Genomic DNA, 21,039 nt, shown 5'->3' on the forward strand with positions numbered 1-21,039 from the left:
CACAACATGTGTCTGAGCTTTAACTTTTCCCACAGACTTCAACTAAGACTCCACGAACAGTGCTAGTTTTTTTTTTTTCCTTCACCCCACCCCCCCACCAAGGTGTCCACTAGCTAAGGTGGATGCTAGCATAAAACTGGCGATAGCCACTGGTCAAACTGGCTGCATGTTTTATCCAATCTGCTGCCGGCGGCGTCACCCAACAAAGGGAATTAAAGCTGTGCCCATGAGCTGCAGTGGGGAGGCAGGCGACAATGGGCTGAAACCAGCAACAATAACACACCTCTCCCCCTCATTTTACCTGATTTTAGGGATATAAACTATCGTATTTCATTAGGGAAAAAAAGAAGATAAAAACATTAGCGCGACAATACCATCGGCCATTGTAGCCTCCTCCCCGCTAAACAGGGTGGAGACTAGCCACACATCTTTCTGTTCAGCTGAAGGCAGAGGATGAAAATGAGGCTGGAAATACCTGTAGACGTCCACGACAGAGGCGCAGGGTTCAGCTTTGGCAACAAAACATCACACCAGTAACGGGCTCGTGTTCAGCTGGCACTCCCATTTAAAAAAAAAAAAAAAAAAAAAAAAAATGCGGCTCTTTTCCCAGTCGGCGCAAACGCCGCACACCCTTCCTCCCCAAGAAAAGCAGCGTTCAATGGCCGCATAAAGGGGGGGGCACACAAACCTCCCCCCTCCCATTCAAACAAACGCCCTACCACAACAAACACTTTAACAAACAGCTAACGACGCATTCACAAGTGAATGTCTTCTTTCCCAATATCTAGCGGTTCATCTTTTAAAGAAGTGTGTCCGTTCCCTTTCCCTGAGGATACAGTCTAGGATGGGCTGGAAACATTAACTGACATTTAGGTTTTTTTATTCCCTACCATGGTTGACATTTTCTCTGTATAAGTTAATAAGTTAGAAGTGAAGGAAGTGGAGGGGGATATATTTTTTAAAATGCCAGAGTAGTGAGGTGGGAAAAAAAAATCCACTTACAGTGAAACAGGATTCACAAAGAGGCTCCTCTCCTCTGGTCTGCGCTCCAATGGGAGTAAACGTCCACAGCGAGAGGGGAAACTCCTGATATGTGTATTTATCTATTTTTAAATAAAATCTATTTAAATTCTGCCCATTATCCTCATCTTTTTTTCCACGCGTTGCCCTCGTCTACACGAACACACAGAGTCCACTACTCTATCCCCTTTTTCCATTCTTCTCAGCCGGAGACACGCTGCGCGTCTCCGTCGTTTCCTGTCCAGCCCAGGATCCAGCGTTGCCTTCAGGATCTGCCGGGAATATTGTGGATTAGAGATGACGAGGAATGGCATAGCTAAAAGGCAGATGAAAGGAGAAACGATAAGCTTCCCTGTTTGGCCAATAAGCATGGTTTTATGCTTAATTCTTCAATGTAAAGTTATTATTTGCCCCTAAATTAAAAATAAATAAATAAAAATGACAGCCTATACTGTTTTGCTTTTCCAGGGTCGGTCGCTAAAGTATTATTATTTACAGATTGTAAAGGCAACATCAGCATTCAAGAGCTATTAAATAATAATAATAATGATGATACGAATAATAAATATAATAATAATAAAATAATTACGCTTTTCAGTGCGTCTGAAGAGAAATTCAGGTGAAACATCTAAAAGTCTGAGGCGGCCACAATGCACCGATTTAATTGTACCCACCTAAAGCCGCCACGACCACCACCATCAGACATAGGGGGCATGTTCCAGATTAGGGGATTATTTTTATCCATATGGATGCATTACATTCCCAATCCGTCCACCCTTCCAGCCTCTCAGTCATCTTTTGAGTTAAAATTCCTAATTCATGTGAATATTGTCCCATGTGAATGTGTCAGCAAACAAAATAAATAGTTACCATTGTGCCATTCACGCCTATTAATGCCTAGAAGCTATGCTTATCTGCATATACAAAAAGAAAAGCAATTTAATAACTATTTCCCATAACCTGTTACGCTGGAAGAAGATTGGGGTCGGATTTAAATGTTATGTGGCCATCTAGTGGACAAGAGAATACATTGCACCTAAATTACAGCTTCTGTGGATGTGCGGCTTTTTAAAATTTTTAATCTCAAGTCTTGGTAATCCCTCTTGGGAAACAGTTACAATGTACTGACAAGAAACCTGTATGGCACAGCACATTCACATGTTTTTTTCCCTCCTTAAAACAGTAACTGTGTCACTGACTGTGCCATACACCGACTGTGACTCATACAGTGTACAGACTTCTCCTAAGTGCCTTTTTCTCTGCCAGTCAGCCTTTCCTGTAATCACACTTTGGCTCTCACACGAACCACTTCAGTACCTGCCAGTGCATTTTAATCTTTTAAAAAAATCCTGTTCAGTAAATTTTCTCAGGCGAAACAAGGTCATCGCACTATTGAACGCTCCACCTTCACAAGAGGAGCAGCACAAGTCTTATTACCCTACTACAGATCAGATGTTAATGTTAACACCCGTTCCATGTTATTGTTTAAAACACAAAACCTGAGTTTTTATCGCTCTACATGACCAACAAAACTAAAGTTAAGCACGCTGATGGCATAAAAGGTCTGGGAAACAGCAGAAACTTCAGTGGAGGAGGCGGGTTTTTTTTCTTTTTTTTCGCCACAGGATGTTTTCTGTCAAGAGAGGGTGTGTTTGTGAGCCTCAGTCACTGCTGCACTGTGTGGGAGTGTTTTTAGTCAGAAGCAGAGAGGATAGAAGGCATTACAGTCAAAAGAACACGTGCGTGATGTTATCGGAGTAACGGATCAGATTTTTTTTTGTGCAGGTTCGCTTGGAGGAGCTCGGAGGTTTTAGGTGATGAGGGGAAGCCCTGGGGGCATCATTCTACTGGAGGCAAATTACCGCCCTTGCTGCAGAAAATGAGGATTTCATGGATGTTCATGTGCCTTCTGGTTTGCAAGTCATCGCATGGTGCTCAGGATCAAAGTGACTCCAAGTGTGATTGGAGCGGTAAGCGGACTTTATTATGATTACACCATTAGCATTATTATTAATTATTGCAGGTTGATCTGTGCATACGTAGGGACAACAAAACTGCTTGTTTTCATTTGTAAACACTGAGGTTCAAACTCTAATGAGTACCGCAGTAGTACTTGAGTATTTAATGCCTTTAGATTACTGAACTACATCAGTTGTGTAAGTACGTATCCTGGCTTGAGATTTCAGCTGCTCTCGAGTTTGTTTTGTTTTGTGGTTAAGACACATAAAACACATAGGGGTTAAATTTAAAAACAACACACACATTTATCCGTGTGGCGCCCGAGATCGTCCTTAAATCGACAAATGCCGTAGTTCAGAAAGCGTGTTTCAACATATATCCATGCAATAGATGGATACGTCACCAAAACTGCATGTGGTTCATGTGTTACAGTGCTAAATGTGCGTCTGACTCAAGTCTGCCATTTGTATCACACATCTTGTTTTTCATGTGAAATGTGAGTTTGGCCGAAAGAGGTAAATGTGCTGATATCAAACAAATTCCATGCGGGGGAGGAGCTGCTCTGAAATGACTGGTTTCAAAGCCTGAATTTCAGTAAGGGGAATTAAATGCAAATGTCTGAATCTTTGCAGGAGCTCTGGCTCTATGAAGCCGTTTCCCCTGCCAAGCGTTTGGTGCTGGTTACTGGCGGTACTTTTCCAAGCCTTAGATCAAGTTAACTTTTGGAAAAAAAAGCAAACAAATGACTTTTTTTTAAAAGTATAACATGCCACGTGTAACAGGCATTTATGATCACACAAATTCTCACAATTGTCTCTCCAGGATTGACGCTTCATGACTCTCCAAATGACAACGTGACTGTAATGTGCCCGTTGATACTGCCCAAGGATGAAGAAATTTCGTTTTACCTTCTGAAAGATAAAGACATGATTTACAACCATACGTGCAAACAGACAAGTAATTGCACTGGGATGAAGTGGGATGCTGTGGAACTGCACACAAATGGATCACATTGGTTTTTCACAGTCAAATTAGGACACAATATCAGAGGACTGTACAGATGCAACATCACAAAGACGTACCCTCCTCCTCTTACGAAAGACGATGGCGATCCTGTGCTTGTAATAGGTAAAAGAGTCCTAAAAAAGGTTTTAAACAGTCTGTAATTCACAGTGCAGTACACTAAACACTTCCTGAATATGCTTCTTGCAGAATTCCCTCACCAGTGCCCGAAACCCCCACGCAATCCCACAGGAGTCGCACCAAACACATGCCAAGAATTTCCATGGATTTGGATAATGGTGATTGCAATTGTCAGTATCTACGGTGTAACAGTCACCATCATTGCACTGTTTAACTGGGTAAGATATCCTTGATCCACAAGGAAGAGAAAAAATAGAGCTCAAAACAGTCGTTTGTAGCAAATTATCTTAATGTTTACTGAAGCCTGGCCAATACTGCAAGTTTATGAGTGAATATGTACTTTCTTTACATGTAAATATACACAACAGCAACGCCAAAACAAGGAAACATTGAGGTTTACTAGTCTGCTACGCACAAACACTGATGACCCATTTGAATCTGCTCCGATGCTACTCTGCTACATGTGCTGCAGACAGCGCTGCAGGTGTTGCAGGGGATGAACTATCATGTAACACTATTTCTAAATGACTATTTCATAAGTGTTTGTTTTAAAGAGACAAAAACAAGTAGATTTTTTTGTGTCAGAGAAAAAAAATACATTGATTTTGATGTATCTGCAACGGCAGATCCATGTGTGTTATATTCACCTAACACACAAAAGACTGGGAGGAGAACCAAATCCCTCGGTATTTGGGTCAGGAAAGATATCAATCATAAAATTCTGCCAAATCAAATACGCAGAGCTTTTCACTGTGGCAACGCCTTGTTAGGGCTGATACGGTCTGATAACCTTGGCATATTTATTTAATGTTCAACATTTATCGTCTTTTATCAACTGTAAGAGAAACATTTTGTGTTCTTGTTAGTTTTACACATTTCTATCCAGCCAATAGACAAATCCTAAGCCTTTTGTACATTTTAGAATTGACTATTTTTTGTCAGATTTTAGGAAAAAAGGCACAACCCTCCCCCCCTGCATAGTATGAAGATTTTATTTTGTTTTTCGTTTAAAATGTTCAAATTGAAGGTGTTCTCCATTAACATGGTATGACATTCGTTTCCCTTTCCGTCTCTGAGACAGTTGCTCATCTCTCTTCACGTGTCTTGCAGCTCAAGTTGAAGAACACAGAAAACCAGAGTGACTACATGAACACAAAACCCAGAGCGCCCAGGGACCGCAAGAAGAAAAAAGGTCTTCAGAATATACAAAGACACTTCTAATGACTTCATCGGATCATTTTGCACAGCTTTAGTTTAGACCTAAACATTCAGGCTGTCCTCGCTGTAGCTTATTTTTGTCAAACACATAATTGTGAGGTTTGTTTTTTGTGTTTTCATATTTTGTTGTCAACACTGTAGTAAATCTGTACCTACACAGCAAAAGTAGCATTTTTCTTTAAAGCAATGGCTGTATTAAAACTAAAAAAAAAAAAAACAACACACACACCCTGGGTTTCTGGTTTTGCTCACTTCCTGTTTCAGTTACTAAGTCTGCCTGTCTCTCTTTTTCTCACTCACACACACACACACACACACACACACACACACACACACACACACGTAATTGGGAACCCCTATCTTTGTGGTCGAAACAGAAGGTGGTGTCTGATTGAGGGGACTTAACCACATTTGAAGCATAAATCAATGTGCTATAGTATGGACGCTCAATCTGTTAAAGATAACTCACAAAACCGCAGCATCAAGAATCTAAATGTCATGCGAGCTGTTATTAAAGTGTTTGACTTCTCTTTCACTTCAGCGAGCTCTTACTTTTACATCTCTCTCAAAGAGCTGATATCGCCGGGGCTGATGAAAGCCAGATACTTGAAACAATAACAACGTGCACAATTTCCTGCCTTCCTCGCTCTTAGTTTTTCCTTTTTTTTTTTACCCGTCGTGCACTCTGCAGATGTAGCAGCTTCAAAGGGACGCCACCTTTACCTTGCTCACCTTGCACTTTCTGTGCAGTCACTGCAGGCGCTCGCACCGGGTTTCACTGGTTTTATTCAGTAGCAGGGTTTTACTCAACAGCTACCGCAAGCATGAGCGAGATAGACATAGTTTCTGTTAGGCCTTGAAACAATTTTTAGGGCTTTAAGCAATGATTAAAAACGAATGCTGACTATAAAAGATTTTTTTTTACCTCCCACACACTCAATTCTCCTATGAAGAAGGGCACCCTTTAAAAAAAAACTGGAGGCGTAAGCACAGAAAAGTTCAGGTTTTCAGTAAAAACTTATCTGAAATCTGCAAAGTTACTTTCATGCAACCAGAGAATCACTTTTAACTCTTTTCAGCATCTTTTTAATTAAAAAAAATACAAAATGATGTCCTACTATGTGCGCACAGATGAAACAATCTACTAATGGAAACAAAAGAGTTTTACTCTTAATTTTGAACGGCCGTTCAAAGTGTGTATTTGCTCTTCACGTGTCCCTCATCTTTCTTTAGCTAAATGCATCCAAAGCTAAACAGTCATTTTAAAAACTTTCATATATTTTCTCTTTCTTAAATACTACCACAAAACCTGTCTGTCACCATGATGATTAGCCTCTTTCCTTCCATTTAACGCTGACATCTGGCTCTAAGATCGCAGGTGCTCCTTTTCATCAGGCTGTGTTTCGGGTCTGTGGTGTTGTGGAAAAATCCGTTCCCTGAGGAAATCTATCCTAGCTTCCTCGGATACAGACTGCAGGTCCTGCTCCGTTACCTGGAAAATAGGATTAGGATCATGTAAATCATCCACTCTGATACTTCTTTCATTACTTGCACTACAATCGAGAGAGAATAACCTACCATTAAAATCTACAGGGAGCAAATCTGAAGACATAATATTTGAGTTTCTCTTCTTAATTTTAGTAGTTTAAACATATGATACAAGTATAGGAAATAAGAGACCTGAATTCTAATAAACAGGTAATGCAGATTTGGATATGTAAACACAGGCATTAGTCATGAGCTGCAAAAAGGTTTAGAAGTGAAATAAGCAGAGATTGTGCAAAAATGTGAGTGCGACATTATTTTCTGAAGGTGCCAAAGTCTCACCAGGACAGAGTTATATCCCAGGATCTTCAGATGGCGAATCTTCACAGCCAGCGGACCACGGGGATTGGACGTGCCGTAACAAAAACCAGATTGCGGTGCATACATTACTGCAATTCTGGGAAATAAAGAGAAATGATTTGTCAGCTTTACCAAAAAGAAAAAAAAGGTCAAAATTTGAATAAAATCACTGGGAGACAAAAATCTGAAAACTGACAGATGGAGAAGATTATGGGTTTATTGTCACTGATGAAAATCAATGTGTTCTTTCTGACTTTATGTGCTTTACTCAGCATGAATCTGATATTAGGATTTTACTTTTCATTGATGCTGACATCTATTTTTTCCCTTTAATTACTTTACTGATTAAATAAACCATCTGTAAAGTCCAGACAAAAAATTTCAACGAAATTTTATTTAAAAGAGCTGATTCAGTTTTAATCAATAGTTTGACTCAGTTCCAATAAATGAACGTGCCTGTGCTGTATGGAAATAAATAACAGTTGGATAGTTCTGATTACGCTCTGATACTTTCAGTAACATCGATTATGTCAGCAGAAACAGATAACACATAACCTTTACATTGCACCAAAAAACCTGTATGCATTTCTTAGACTTCTACCTGTAAACCCCCTCATTATATACATTTTTATGTTTATTTCTATTTATTTATTTATGTCTGTCTTTTGACAAATTTATTTTTAGCTGTGCTGTTTTACTGGAAGTAGGTTTTGGCTGCAGCAACACAGTGGAAAAAAAAAAAGATTAAAAACTTATTCTGCACATTATTTTACTATAATATGAAGAATATAAAGTATAGCTCAGGAACCCCCCTCCCCCCTTTAGGGCTAAACAAAAATAGACATTAAAACCTGCATCACCATAAAGAAAATGGACATTAAAAAAAAAAAAAAAAAAAAAAAGAAGTTCAGATGGGCATAAAAATATCAAAAACACAAAAAATGTCAATGCAAAGTTAAACTTCAAGTTTCAAACTTCAAGTTTTAATAAAAATATTAATATTAATCTACATGTATCCTACATGATTGAACACATGCAATTTTAGGAAAGTCTGTAGTCCATGTAAAAAATGTTGAATACAGTAGTTACACACATTTTTCCAACAACGTGTCCAATTTAAGAAGGTGAAGTTTTCCACAACGCATATTTTTCAGTTTCAGCTGCTTATTGCAAAGAAGTGCCTGAAAGCCAAGAATGGAAATATGTTTAAAAGAGGCGGTAAAGTATCGCCTGTAATACATAACGGTGTTCAAAGAGAGCAAACAAAGCATGCACTCCTGCTTGATGTATTTGCTTTCAAAGACTGCTTTTGCATGCCTGAATGAGGTCTTTACATGCTTGTCTTAGTTTGAAAACGAGATTCATGGTGCTTTGCTGCAAGCTCAGTCAGATATTACCTATCACGCAATATAGTTACGTCAGTGCCCGACACTGGAGGAACAGAAAAGTCCCAACATCCTCTTCACCTACCTTCATTTCAAAAAATGTTGCATAAGCACAATTAAATCAAGAACAATATGAGGAACTTAAACACGACTTTACGTGCGTTCGAGACATGCATGCAGTGATGCTGTCAGCAGCAAGCTCATGCTGATATCTTACCGCTCACTGCTCTCTGCTGGAGAACACCCTTCCCCTCCACCGATGCGTGCTTCACACACAGAGGTTTGGTTTGGCGTAGGTTTGGTTACAGCAGCATCTGGGAGACAGCAGACACAGACGTTTGCTGGCATCACAGTTTCAAAAGCAGGTTAAATCGAGAATATAGAGAAGCTGGTTGTGACAAAAAAGTCAGGGCTTTATGTGTGATGGAAAAAAAACCCAACATGTCAGATACTGAAATTTTCAAATTGAATAGTTTTCTTATTTTTGTTTTTTAAATTTAAGAGAATTTTGAATTTGTGAATTCTGCCACATAGTTCTGTCCCAGACTTTGTAAATATGTTTCTCGCTGTTTTGCTTCAAACACTTCTTTAATGACAACCTGCAAGAATTTGGGCCCTGAGGAGACCACATACTGTTGTTTTTAAGAGCCAGTGTTTTTCTCAGTCTTGCTTAATTTCATCTGCTCAAAGGTTTGGATCCTTTTTCTGTCAAATTTTACTCCAGTTCTTGTGTTTCACTGGCTTCCACTTACACACAGAAGTTAATTTAAGGCCTTCTGTTCGTCTATAAATGTCTCATTTATGAAATGAAAGCCTACTGAGGCTCTTAGATCAGCAGGAAATGCTTAGCTGGTGGTGCCCTGACATCAAACTTGACATGATCTAATGGGTTTTTGCCATTATGCTGCCATCTACTGAAATCAGCTCCCATTTAAACTCAGGGTTTTATGACTTTTCTCATTTCTTTCTGCCACTTACTCTGTGAAATCTGATTTAAAGTGACAGCAGTAATGCCTCAAGAAGAAATGTCTCCTAACCTTGTTGCATTTTCAAGTTGCAATTCTTTTCTGTATGAGCGCTCTCATTCTGAACATTTAGCTTTTTAAGAAATCATCATGGCTCAACATAACAATGAAAGATGGAAAAAACACAACAGAAATAGAAATAAAAACAACAGAAGTTACAAATAAATAAGAAAAAAAGAACAGAGGTTGAACAAAACAAAATTAGAAAAAAAAAAACCCACAATGAAAGTTGAATAAAAAACAGAACAGAAGTTAGACAAAACAATAAAAAAAAAAGTTGACTGAAGTAAAAAAGAAAACAGTAAAAGACTAATAAAACACAGCATAAGCAAAAAACACAACAGAAATCGAAAAGACATGGGTCAGGTCAAAATTAGTCTTAAAACAAAACTCTATTCTCTGATAAGATGTTAACATAGTTCACGGCTGAGCTCTGCGGTGGCCCTGAGAGGTCAAACCTCCTTTAACCAAAACCTGAAAAACAATGTTGAACAAAACACAATGGAAACAGAAAAAAGTTAAAGTTCAATAACACATAACAGAAACTGAAACAAAAACAAGTTAAAAAAAAACCCCAAAAAAAACACACACAACGGAAAGTGACAAGAGTACCCCCACCTCCCCCCCCAAAAGATAACAACAAAAAACACAAAAACAATGGATTTTGAATAAAACACAGTAGGAAAAAAAATGTAGAAAAAAAAAATCAAACAAAAGTTGAATAAAACAGATTGGAAATAAGAAAACAAACAACAGAATTAAGAAAAAAAATAACAAGTCAAATACAAATGGGAAAAAACTACATAAATAAGAAAAAACGAGCAAATTTGAAAAATTGGGAATGTCAATTAGAAAAACACAACAGAAGTAGCAAAAAATATAACTGAAGTTGACAAAAACAATGAAAATAGAGGGAAAAACCCACAATTGAATTGTGGAAAGAAAATCCTAACGTAAGTAGAAAAATACAATGAAAGTTGAATAAAACAGAATAGAAATAAGAAAAACAGAACAGAATTTAATGGAAGTAGAAAAACAAAACAATAAAAGCTTAATGGAACAGCAAAAGTTTAAAAGGCACAACAGAAATAGAAAAAACAACACTATGGCAATTAAAAAAAACAACAGAAGTTTAATAAAACACAATGGAATTAAAAAAGAAATCAAACGAAAGTAGAATAAAACGAAGGAATTGGGGGGGGGGGGGAGAGACAACAGAAATATAAAAAAAACCAACAACAGTTGAATGAAATGGAAGTAAGAAAAACAGAATAGAAATTGAATAAAACCACAAAAAAATTCCAAAAAACCCAACAGAAGTTGACGGGATTAAAACATTGAAAGCTTAATTAACACAGAGTAAGTAGAAAAAGACACAACCAAAATAGAAAAAGCAATATAAGCTAAATAAAATACAATGAAGTAGAAAAAAACACAATGGAAGTTAAACAAAATGCAAGGGAAATGGAAATAGAAATAAAAACAACAAGTTGAACAGAACACAATAGTAACAGGATAAACACAATATAGATAGAATAAAAACAAACAGGTTGAAAAGAACACAATGGAAGTCTGAAGAATAGAATGAAAGTTTAAAAAAAAATAACATAAATAGGAAAAAGCAAGAGAACTTGAATTAAAAAAAACAATGAAAATAGCAAAAATTAAAATAAGTTGAATAAAACTAACAGAGGTTGAATAAGACCCAACGCAAGTAGAAAGAACAGAACAAAAGTTAAAAAGACACAATGGAAATATTGAAAAACAATAATGGAAGTTGAATAAAACCCAGTTGAAATGGAAAAAACTACAGAAACAAGGGAAAAAAGCAAAAACAAAAAACAATGAAACTTGAAAAAAGCGCAACAGAAATGGGCTGAACAGGAGAATGTTCAGGACAGCAGCTTTAACAGCATCGTCCTTGGCTGAGCTGCAAGTTTCTTCTGGCTGGCGCATGAAGACGTTTCTATGTAAAGTGCTCACAATAAGCTCTGTAGAATCATTTGCATTATTGGGTCATTTTGTCTGGAAAGACACATTGTTGCTTTAATTCAGAATCTAAATTTAAATGGGAACCAATTTATGTAGTGAACAGCAAACTGGGTACAAGCCATTACACTGGGCCTTCTTTTTTATAAAGGCACTTTGAGCCCATCAGTTCCATTATATTCAAGAAAAAACAGATTTTTCTAAAGATGATATCCCCAAAAGTGACCATTTCATACAAAAACACTTTTGAAAAATTGTGTCAAACACAAGGCAGAGAGGTCGGAAATGCCCTCTGCCTTGAATTCACAAAAACACATTTATTTATTACAATTCAAGCCCGATTTTCTTTACAGCAGTACTTTTTTATTGTGTAAAACAACTGACACGTATATTTGAAATTGCACTTCTTCTTTAGGGATTAAACGTAGTTACACTTCATTCAAACAACAAAAAGGGGAGTTTCAATGGTCTGGACTACTTAGGATCAAAGTGGGCTGCAAGTGGCCCACAATGTAAAATGAGTTTCACATCCCGCTCTAGAAAGATTAAACTGTATAGAAGAAAAATAAGCAAGTCTGCATTTAGATTAAACTGCCACTTTAGACTTACATGTAATTTTTTTGTTTGTTTGTTTTATTTTTTTGCACCATCAAATTTCCATTTGCCTTTTTCACAACATTTTAATACAGTATGTCAAATACTTTGAGTTTCCTTTATGGATACAATATGTTATAATAATAAAATTGCTTTCACTTGAAAAGCTTTTCTATAGCAAGACAGTTCAAGTATCCAGTATGCTGCTGAAATGTTCATTTTTTAAATTCTTTTCTCAAATTTTTCTTACCTATGAAGTACAAATTCTCCACCATCACCCCATCCTGCAGCATCATATGCACCTGATCCTCCAGCAGACTCTGCAAGTCCAGCAAGAGCCTCGGGTTGACCGATGGAGTGCTGGGGGTGGGGTCTCCCAGGACTGATGCAGGAACAGTTAGGGGCTGAGGAAGAGGAGGACGGTCAACACGCAGGCACACGTCCACCGTCTGAAACATTCTCTCCTGGCTCTTTGGAAACTTCGAACCTGAGGAGAAAAGAAGCAGGTGAAGGCCACAAACCCAGGTGTAAGACAAGAGCAGTCAAAGTGAACTGTTTTACCTGCAAGCTTTTCCAGCACACTGCTCTGCAGAAGCTGCTCCAGTGGTGCGTAAGGGAAGTGGCCCAACAGACAGAGGAAGTAAACAGCCTTCAACAACTCAAACGCAGATATTTTGGGCAAATAGGAGATCAGGACTCTGCTCAGACTGTCGAGAAACCTGCAGCAGCAAAAAACCCAACAAAGACAAGCAACAGTAATTCAGTCACAGACGAGGAAAATGTGTTTATTTTACAGTTCAAAAACCAGCAAACTAACAGCTGTGCCTGTTTTCAACTGTGATCAGCCGTTTAGCGTTCTACTTCTGCTGCTGTCTGTGTTCGCTGATCGGCCTCGGTGTTGACAGATGTGGGATAAACATGCACACTGTTCTCCCTGAACCTCTACTCCATGTCTACAGCCACAGGGACACATTTGGATGAGACAAATGGTTTACGTACTGTTGTCTTCTGTCCTGCAGATCGTAGCTCAGAGAGGAGTACACCTTGAGGACACAGAGCAGGTCTTTAAGTGTTAGGACGTCAGGGTTGGCGATCACTTTGTCAGCATAAGCATCCATCAGAGCAGCAGGGCAGAAGACGAGGTTCTCGAACACAGACAGAAAGAGAAGCAGCTAAACAGAAAGAAAGAAGTGGAGCAGTAATAAATGTCATGTGTGATGTTTTTAGTTCCTCCTCCTGAAACCTCGTATTTACTATTTGGACAAGAAGGCAGGTCAGAAGATAGTTGTCACCTGTTTGTTGGTCCAAATGTCCAGCGAGGAAGCGACATAGTCCGAAATGCTGGTGAGCAGATGAACGTCTCTGTAGCGGAGCTCCCTACAGGACTGCAGCAATTTAAATATTCTGTTGAAGGGGATACCATGGATGTTCTCTAACACAGAAGTCGGGAGTAGGAAAAGGAAAATCGTTAAATTTAATTTAAGGCGCTTTTTTAATTAATCCACAATAAATATAATTCTTGTAATTTCTACAATCATCACCTATTTACAGGCTATTTCTGGTTATTAGCAGGTTCAAATGAAGACTGATTTGACATCACTGTTAAGGAAAGTGAAGGTATATATTTTTCTATTTAAACATGTTGACTTCAAGAATTTTGCCCATGTATCGGAGTGTACGCTGTGTTTTGTTTAATAAGCATTTCCAAACACTGACTTTAATGGCCGAGAGTAGAAATTTATCTTATGATGTTTCTTTAAACCGGCAGGATGGTTTATCCATCATCGTCGTCTTCTGTATTGTAAAGTTGGTCCAGGCACTGGTGCAGGTTCCTTTCTCTCATATTTAAGCATTTTATTTTGAATTGACCTACAGCAGTGTATCTTATTGTAGATCACAGCTCTTCTTCTCTCACATCAGCTCCTTTTATAGTCCACCACAGCAGATAATCTGCCTCCGTCTCACTCTATCCCTACCATCCTCCTGTGTCACAACAACCCTCTGCGTGTCCTCCTTCACTGCATACATGAATCTTACCAATGGTCTCCTGTATGGCAGCTCCATCGTCAGCATCCTTTGTTTCTCCTCTGCACATGCCCAAATCATCTCAGTCTTGTCTATCTAGCTTTGTCTCCAAACTGCTCAGCCTGAGCTGTCCCTCTGATGTGCTCATTTCTAACCCTGTCCATTCTGATCACTCCAAATGAAGATATTAACATTTTCAGGTCAGCTGTCTGTCTTTTTGTCAGAGACACATCATAGCAGGTCTCACTGCTGTCTCATAAATCTTCTCTTTCAACCATTGCTGCTTTCTGACCACAAGTATTTAAACTCATCTATCTTCACTACCTCAGCTCCTTGCATTTTCACCTTTCCACCTGCCTCAGTCTCACTCAAACATGTATGAAAATTTGATTACAGGTAAATAAAGATTAAAACCCAAGTTGAATAAAGACGACCTGTATTCACTTATCTGCCTGCTTTCCTAGGCGGTCAAATCTATTCTTTATCCTTCGTTCAGTTTTTCTTGTCCACCTTCTGTAAGCCAGTCGCCCTGTTTCCTGTGCTTTAATTGTTTGTTCTCTTCTGTCACTTCACCTTTCAGGCTCTCACTAATGTAACCTACACCCCATCCAAGCCCCCATCTGCTTCATTCCCACCACCAACAACATCTAGACGCTGGGGCAGGGTGACACTGTCTGGACATTATTTTCTTGTGGAGAAGGATTTACCCGTGATTTTTTTACTGCAGACATCCAGCAGTGGCTTAGAGAAGAAGCCCATTGTGGCCATAGTGGAAATCATGTATTGGGCGTTGGGCAGGCTGAAGTGGTCTGTCATAGATAAGGCCTTTTTCTGGAGGAAGCACAGACACGGAAAAGATTCAGCAACAGCAGTTTTTAAACATTAACTAGTTTTGAACGATTGTCTGTTAATTCAGCCGTGCATTACACAGGTAAGCAAATATCATGCAAAAAGCACAGCTGAGGGCAGCTGCACACAAGGGCTCAGTCATAAATGTGGAGAATATTTAAAAACAGCGAGACAGAATGCCAAATTAGATCAAAACTAACCTCTAGTTTCCATTTGAGGTCCTTTGGGGCATCTTTTCCCAGCAGACGCATCATGGTCTGGAGAGCCATTACATTCTTTATGCCTGGAAGACGGGCCTCCACCACCAGCCTAAGACGCACAAAAAAATAAAAATCAATGTAACACGTGACTTTATGATACAAGGCATCTTTGAGGCTAGACTTTTTTTTTCTTCCCATGATCTCATACCTCATGCCCTCCTTGAGCGCACGAACATTGGCTCCATCCTCCATTTGCTCCAGGCTGGAGGCCAAGATGGACAGACTCTTCTCATCAAAGTCATTCAGTTTCTCCTGTTGGTGAACAAGAAGACACATTTGAGTGCACAGAAAAAAAACAAAAACATCACTAAGATGAAGAATAATTTGTGCACGTGGTCGTGGACTGTCTACCTGGCAGGTTCGGAGAAAAGTCTGGACCACTCGGCTACGTTGGGGAACGCCCAGGTTGACCACACTCAGGAGAGAGTAAGTCACGTCCTCGTTGTGAATGTGCACCACAGTCTTCATGGCCCTCTGCAGCAGCTGGTCAAAAGCGGGATGCTCAAACATCAGCTGCAGCTCGTAGCGTCGCTGCTCATCTGTCATCTTCTTAGTGGTGGCCCACATGTGGGTCAGGCAGTGGCTGACCTGTCGGGCTGTGGGCGAGTACTTGCCGGTGAGGTCTAACACGTCTGACGGGGAGCCGCAGCTCTCCAGGAGCTCCAAGAAAGGAGACTTCCTCTGTCTCTCAGCTGATGCTGTGTCAGCAGGTTGAGAGGGAAGACGCTCCCCATCTTCCAGATCATCTCCATGATTGGCTCCCTGTGAATAGAACCTCACTGAACTGACAGGACTCCTAGAAAGCCACGTCTGACTCTGTCTTGGGCTCCAAAGGTGGAAGAACTGTTTATCTGGAGAACACAAGTCTTTGATTGGCGCAGACAACAGGAAGTTGCGGTGTTGCCAAAGAGACCCGCGGCTGCAAAAGCGCAGGCCCCGTCTCATGACCTCCTCTGTCACCCATACAGACATGGTTCTTTAATAACACAGAGCGCTAGCAACTATTGAAAAAAATAAACAGAGACAGAGCCAAATAAATTAGAAATAATACCACTGCTCTTACAAATTAAATGGCTTGACACTTTACATTCATAGCCACAAATGCTCTTAAATTATGCGTGGCTACCAATGCTGCTTAATTACAAAGTCAACAAGGTCAATAAACTGCCTCCTTCAAGTTATGAAAACATTGACTAGCTGCTTTTAGCTAAGTGATGCTAACCTTAGACACATACAAACACGTATACCGAAGCGACGCATTGTAGTTTCCAGACCGTGAAAAATCGGAGAGAAACGTAGTTCAGCAAAGAGATAAACAGCTACATGACACCACAGAGTTCATCAGTGCTAGGCCAGTCCATTGAAGTTTTCTCACACATGCTAGTAGGCGTCGTGTGCACCGCCATAATTCGTCCCCCCCCCGTCAACATGTACCGTCAAGATAGTAGAAAAAAAACCCTATTTTAAATGAGCGGAGTAGAAATATGTTTAACGAAAAATATAACACTTTTATATATGTATTTATTTATTGTCATTGCATTTTGTGTGGCAGTATTCATATTTGTTTGACAAGCAAAAGGTCGCTGGTCCGATTCCATCTGAAGACACAAATCCCTTAGGGCTTGCATCGGGAAGGTAATCCAAAGTAAAACTCAACCCGCTGTGGTGATCTCTAAGGACAAAGGAGTAACAAAAAGTGGCTTTGGTATTCTGGGGTTTGCCATACACGGACTCAAATAAGTGCAACGCCGTCCATCCGTCTCCTAGCAACAAACCTTTTTCACCTAGACGCACATCATGGCAAAATTTGTCCTCGCCGGTAGAGCTTTAATTTCATTTTAATCTCTCTAATATTTGCCAGTATTTCCGGTACATACACGTGCATTAATTTGTGCAATTTGAACTCGAACAGGAAAAACAGACTGCCCTTATTATGCCAAAGCAGAGCTTTTAGCAGACACCCTCCAGCAGTGTTTGCCAGACTTCAAGATCCATAAGATCTCCATCCTCCCAGATGAATGGAAGGTATCATATTTTCAGGCGATCGTTTTAGGCATATAAATTTAAGGACGTATTATCACCTCAGCATGACCTCTCTCTGGGCAGGAATGGCTGGGGGCCACGTGTGAAAAAAATAACTGGAAACATGAGGGCTCCCCTTTGGTTTGGAGGGAACTAGTGGAGCAAGGGGGCAAAGGGATGCTCTTGGGGGGCTTCAATGACTTCCTAGAGCACTGCCAGGTAAGCAAAAAATAGATTTTCTCAGCTACAATAACTTTTAAACTTTTAAAACTGGAAATGTCATTAATTGAACAATGGTTGTGTAGGATTACTATGGCATCACGTCAGACATGACCACAAATGTGATGCTGAGTGTTGCAGCAGAGAATCTGGAGGCCAAAATGAATCTCATCAAAGAAGAGCAGCATCGCGCCAGTCTTATTCAACCACTTCATGTTTGGATAACTGGGTGGGTCTGTTGTAAAAACTAAAGAGAAAACTCTATTTCCTCTTTTAGGAAACTTTTAAGGACTTTAGTGTGTCTTTATAGTGCTCTCAACCCAACATGCCAAGTCCTGATCCCCAGTCTGCTCTCCCCCGAGGTGTTTCCCAACGTTTCTGCAATCAGCCTCCACCTGCTGGACCTGGAGGGAAACGAGGAGCAGTTACAGAGCCTGAGGTTGGAGATCGAGGAGCTGGCAATCAGCATGCTCCACCAGGTGCACTAAGACTCACTTATTTGTTTGATCACATCGAGAGGAAAGCAAAACCATGTCATTAAATTTATTTACAGGTGACTACTGGCACAGATCTGGAGCGAGCCTTCAGGAAGGCGGATGTCATCCTCCTTCTAGATGACGGTGGGCACGATGGAGAAAATGAGGGTGAGGAAGTAAAGAAGAAGAAGGTAAAGGTGATCTCAGAGCGCTACAAAGAATACGGGCAACTGATCGATGCAACAGCCAAGGAGACGGTGAAGGTGATCGTGTCCGGCGACTCGTTTCTCAACCTGAGGTGCTCACTTCTTGTGGACAGTGCACGCTCCATCGACAGCCACCAGTTTATCGCTGCTGCAGCTCAACTGGAAAACGAAGCCAAGGCTGTACTTGGGAAGAAGATGAGAATGAGGCCGTCAGGTATCTTGTGTGAATTGGTTGACTCATGTTCACGTTGCATTTTAGCACCAGCCCCTGAAATAAAAGATGAATCAATTCTTATGTCTTCTCCTTCTGCAGATATTACAGATGTAATAGTGTGGGGAAATATCAGCGGTACTTTCTACATTGACCTGCAGAGGGCAAAAGTTTTCAACCACGATGGGCCAATCACAGGACCAGCTTTCTTTTCCCAGCCACTTCTAAGCATTTTTCCTGACAGGTCTGTTACCACGGAAACATAAAGACTTTAATTTGTATTTTTTTCAGTGCACTTTTAATTCTCCAGACTCCTTGTTCAAACGTGAAGGTGGCTATTTCCTGGTGCCCTAGATTTACCGCATTGGTAAGCTCAACCCAGCTGGGGCTTTGGCAGGGTAAACAAATATAATATGATAAGGTCTGACACTGGCCAGCCACTGGCATGCTTTCAGTCTGTGCAAATATTGATTGCACAATACATCTCTCCAGAAAGCTGCCTGCTCTGATGGGGAAAAAAAACATCCTGTGTTGGCACACAAGATAATCTTCTTCTCCTTTTCAGGAAATGGTTGGAAACAGACTTTCAGCACTTGGTACGCAGGCGGCGTCTAGCTGTGACTTCAAAGACAGGCCAAGTAGCCGCCACATCAGCTACCAATGGGATCCTCACTGTCTTGAAAGCTTGGAATGGTGGTAGTGATCCAGATGTTCTGTCTTCGGGTGTAGCTTGCCCAGGTTGAGAATTGGTTTTCAGTGTGACAGAATGATTTTTAAATGCGATTCAGATTCTCTGATTCAGTGTGATCTAGCTTGTTTCAAAATGTGATTGTTTTGGGGTTATTTTAGGGCATTACAGTCTCCCTGATGGCATTGTCTTCTCAGTTCCATTAACCTTCACAGATGGCAAATGGTCAGTAGTGTCTGAGTTGACTGTTGAAAATGAGCTCAAGTACAGGCTTGAGCTCTCAGCAAGTGAACTGCTGCAGGTAAAGTTAAACCAATAATATTAGATGTAGCACATTCTCGTTGCTTGAAATGTTGCTAACATTTTGACATAATTTAGGTAATTTAAGAAAAATGTATTAATACTATCTTTTCTTTCTCAGGAAAAGCAGTTTGGATCAGACAGCGGCACAACTGAATAAAGCTGTTGTTTAAAGCAAGCATGCTCATTTCCACGTCTATATTTTATATTTTTATCTCGGGACTTTTCATCATTCAAATGTTTTTTTTAAATCCATGTTTACATTACCCTGGCCCTTGGTTTTTTTTCTCTGAAACAAGCTGTTTTAGCTCATTTTCTTCAAATATTCTGGCAAACCAGTTAGCTAGTAAGCCCCGCCCACTTTGACCACCAAATAGGGAAATCTGTGTAAAGCTTACATCATCGTGGCACAACAGTAAGTGAATTCAGAGCAGTCTGAAGCCCGACCTTTGGCTTCAAGCAACTCCTTTTACATATGCTTTGACTATGTTGTTTAATATGAATATGATTCTCCTGTAATCATAAAGCAAGCTCTTGCATATATACAGCACTGTGCAAAAGTCTTGAGCCAACCCAAATTTCTTTATAAAATATATATGTGTGTATTACTTATTTCCCCAAAGGGGCCAGAGTTTCTTCAGCACTAGTATTTTTGCACCAACGATGTGATTCCCAAAGGAATATTAGCCAAAAACATGGCATAACTTGAGGAAAATGTAAAATTTCTTTCAAATATTTGAGGAAACTCGATAAGTGAATGACAAAAGGAAGAAGTGACAGGCATAACAAATATCTACAGGCGATGAACAGTACCATAACCTTAAGAAATAGGAGAAATCAAGCAATGACCTGCAGAAATACATCTGGCTCTTCAGTCCAAGACATCTACTGTTCACTGAAGCCTCATCAGAAATGTCTCAGTGGAAGGCCGGCCTCATTAAGCCATTCTTAGTGAGAAACAGGGGAAAAGGATGAAGTATGCCACATTACACAAGAACTGGACTGAAAATCAGTGGCAACAGGTCTGATAGAGTGATGAATCCAAATGTGGAATTTTGGTAAAAATTATCAATAATATATACTTAAGGTCACAACAATGAGTGTTTACACTCATCTGTAAAACACAGCGGAGGTTCTGTTATGGTTTGGGCTGCATTTCGGCCAGTGGTGTTGGAAAGCTTGTTAGAAATTTTGGAATTATGAACGCAGAAAACTATCATGAGATTTTGATCCACCATGCAATACCATCTAGAAAGTATCCAATTAGCGAAAACAGCTTCATTTTTCAGCATGACAATGATCCCAAACTTGGATCGGCCTCCCCAGAGCCACGACGTCAACATTACTGAAGCAGGATGGGATCAGCTTGGTGACGAATGGAAGTGCTTTGAATGTCCTCCATTGGAGAACTATTCCTGAAGACTACTTAAAGAAATAACAAGAAAGCTGTCTAAGAGAGTTCAGCATGTGTAGAAGAATAAAGGTGGTCATACCAAATATTGACGTTCAAGCTTGTTATATACTGCATTTCCATTTATGTTTGCACAATACTGTAACAGACACTCTTAAAAACAGAATTTGAAGACCAGTTAATGATTAAAGGTA

At 39.9% G+C, this 21,039-nt stretch overlaps 3 protein-coding genes across 6 annotated transcripts; 2 read left to right on the forward strand and 1 right to left on the reverse strand.

Annotated features, from left to right (window-relative positions):
• Nucleotides 1-2,652: 2,652 nt before the first annotated feature.
• Nucleotides 2,653-5,343, forward strand: LOC146360882 (uncharacterized). The gene is made up of 4 exons (XM_084920799.1): nucleotides 2,653-2,990; nucleotides 3,802-4,107; nucleotides 4,192-4,340; nucleotides 5,233-5,343. Exons 1-4 carry the CDS (start codon nucleotides 2,900-2,902, stop codon nucleotides 5,341-5,343), a joined length of 657 nt encoding a protein of 218 aa, XP_084776925.1. The 5' UTR covers nucleotides 2,653-2,899.
• A 1,363-nt stretch (nucleotides 5,344-6,706) lies between these two features.
• On the reverse strand, nucleotides 6,707-16,725 carry fastkd2 (FAST kinase domains 2). Of its 3 annotated transcripts, none has more exons than XM_084920798.1 (12): nucleotides 16,560-16,725; nucleotides 15,664-16,313; nucleotides 15,461-15,564; nucleotides 15,253-15,361; nucleotides 14,911-15,034; nucleotides 13,471-13,610; nucleotides 13,178-13,350; nucleotides 12,740-12,897; nucleotides 12,429-12,665; nucleotides 8,788-8,884; nucleotides 7,168-7,282; nucleotides 6,707-6,832 (listed from the first exon to the last, which is right to left on the reverse strand). In XM_084920798.1, exons 2-12 carry the CDS (start codon nucleotides 16,282-16,284, stop codon nucleotides 6,707-6,709), a joined length of 2,004 nt encoding a protein of 667 aa, XP_084776924.1. In that variant the 5' UTR covers nucleotides 16,285-16,313; nucleotides 16,560-16,725. The 3 variants fall into 3 exon arrangements, with proteins under 3 accessions (XP_084776924.1, XP_084776923.1, XP_084776922.1); XM_084920797.1 differs by having other exon boundaries at nucleotides 16,548-16,725; XM_084920796.1 differs by having other exon boundaries at nucleotides 16,535-16,725.
• A 312-nt stretch (nucleotides 16,726-17,037) lies between these two features.
• mdh1b (malate dehydrogenase 1B, NAD (soluble)) lies at nucleotides 17,038-20,963 on the forward strand. Of its 2 annotated transcripts, none has more exons than XM_084920926.1 (10): nucleotides 17,038-17,131; nucleotides 17,225-17,337; nucleotides 17,419-17,553; nucleotides 17,640-17,782; nucleotides 17,942-18,032; nucleotides 18,107-18,449; nucleotides 18,549-18,690; nucleotides 19,012-19,184; nucleotides 19,296-19,435; nucleotides 19,556-20,963. In XM_084920926.1, the coding sequence occupies exons 1-10, from the start codon at nucleotides 17,110-17,112 to the stop codon at nucleotides 19,592-19,594; spliced, it is 1,341 nt and encodes a 446-aa protein (XP_084777052.1). In that variant the 5' UTR covers nucleotides 17,038-17,109; the 3' UTR covers nucleotides 19,595-20,963. The 2 variants fall into 2 exon arrangements, with proteins under 2 accessions (XP_084777052.1, XP_084777051.1); XM_084920925.1 differs by having other exon boundaries at nucleotides 17,039-17,131; nucleotides 17,864-18,032.
• Nucleotides 20,964-21,039: the final 76 nt, after the last annotated feature.

This window comes from Perissodus microlepis, chromosome 23 (assembly GCF_051167445.1).
Source record: "Perissodus microlepis isolate ML-2025 ecotype Zambia chromosome 23, ASM5116744v1, whole genome shotgun sequence".
NCBI lineage: Eukaryota > Metazoa > Chordata > Actinopteri > Cichliformes > Cichlidae > Perissodus > Perissodus microlepis.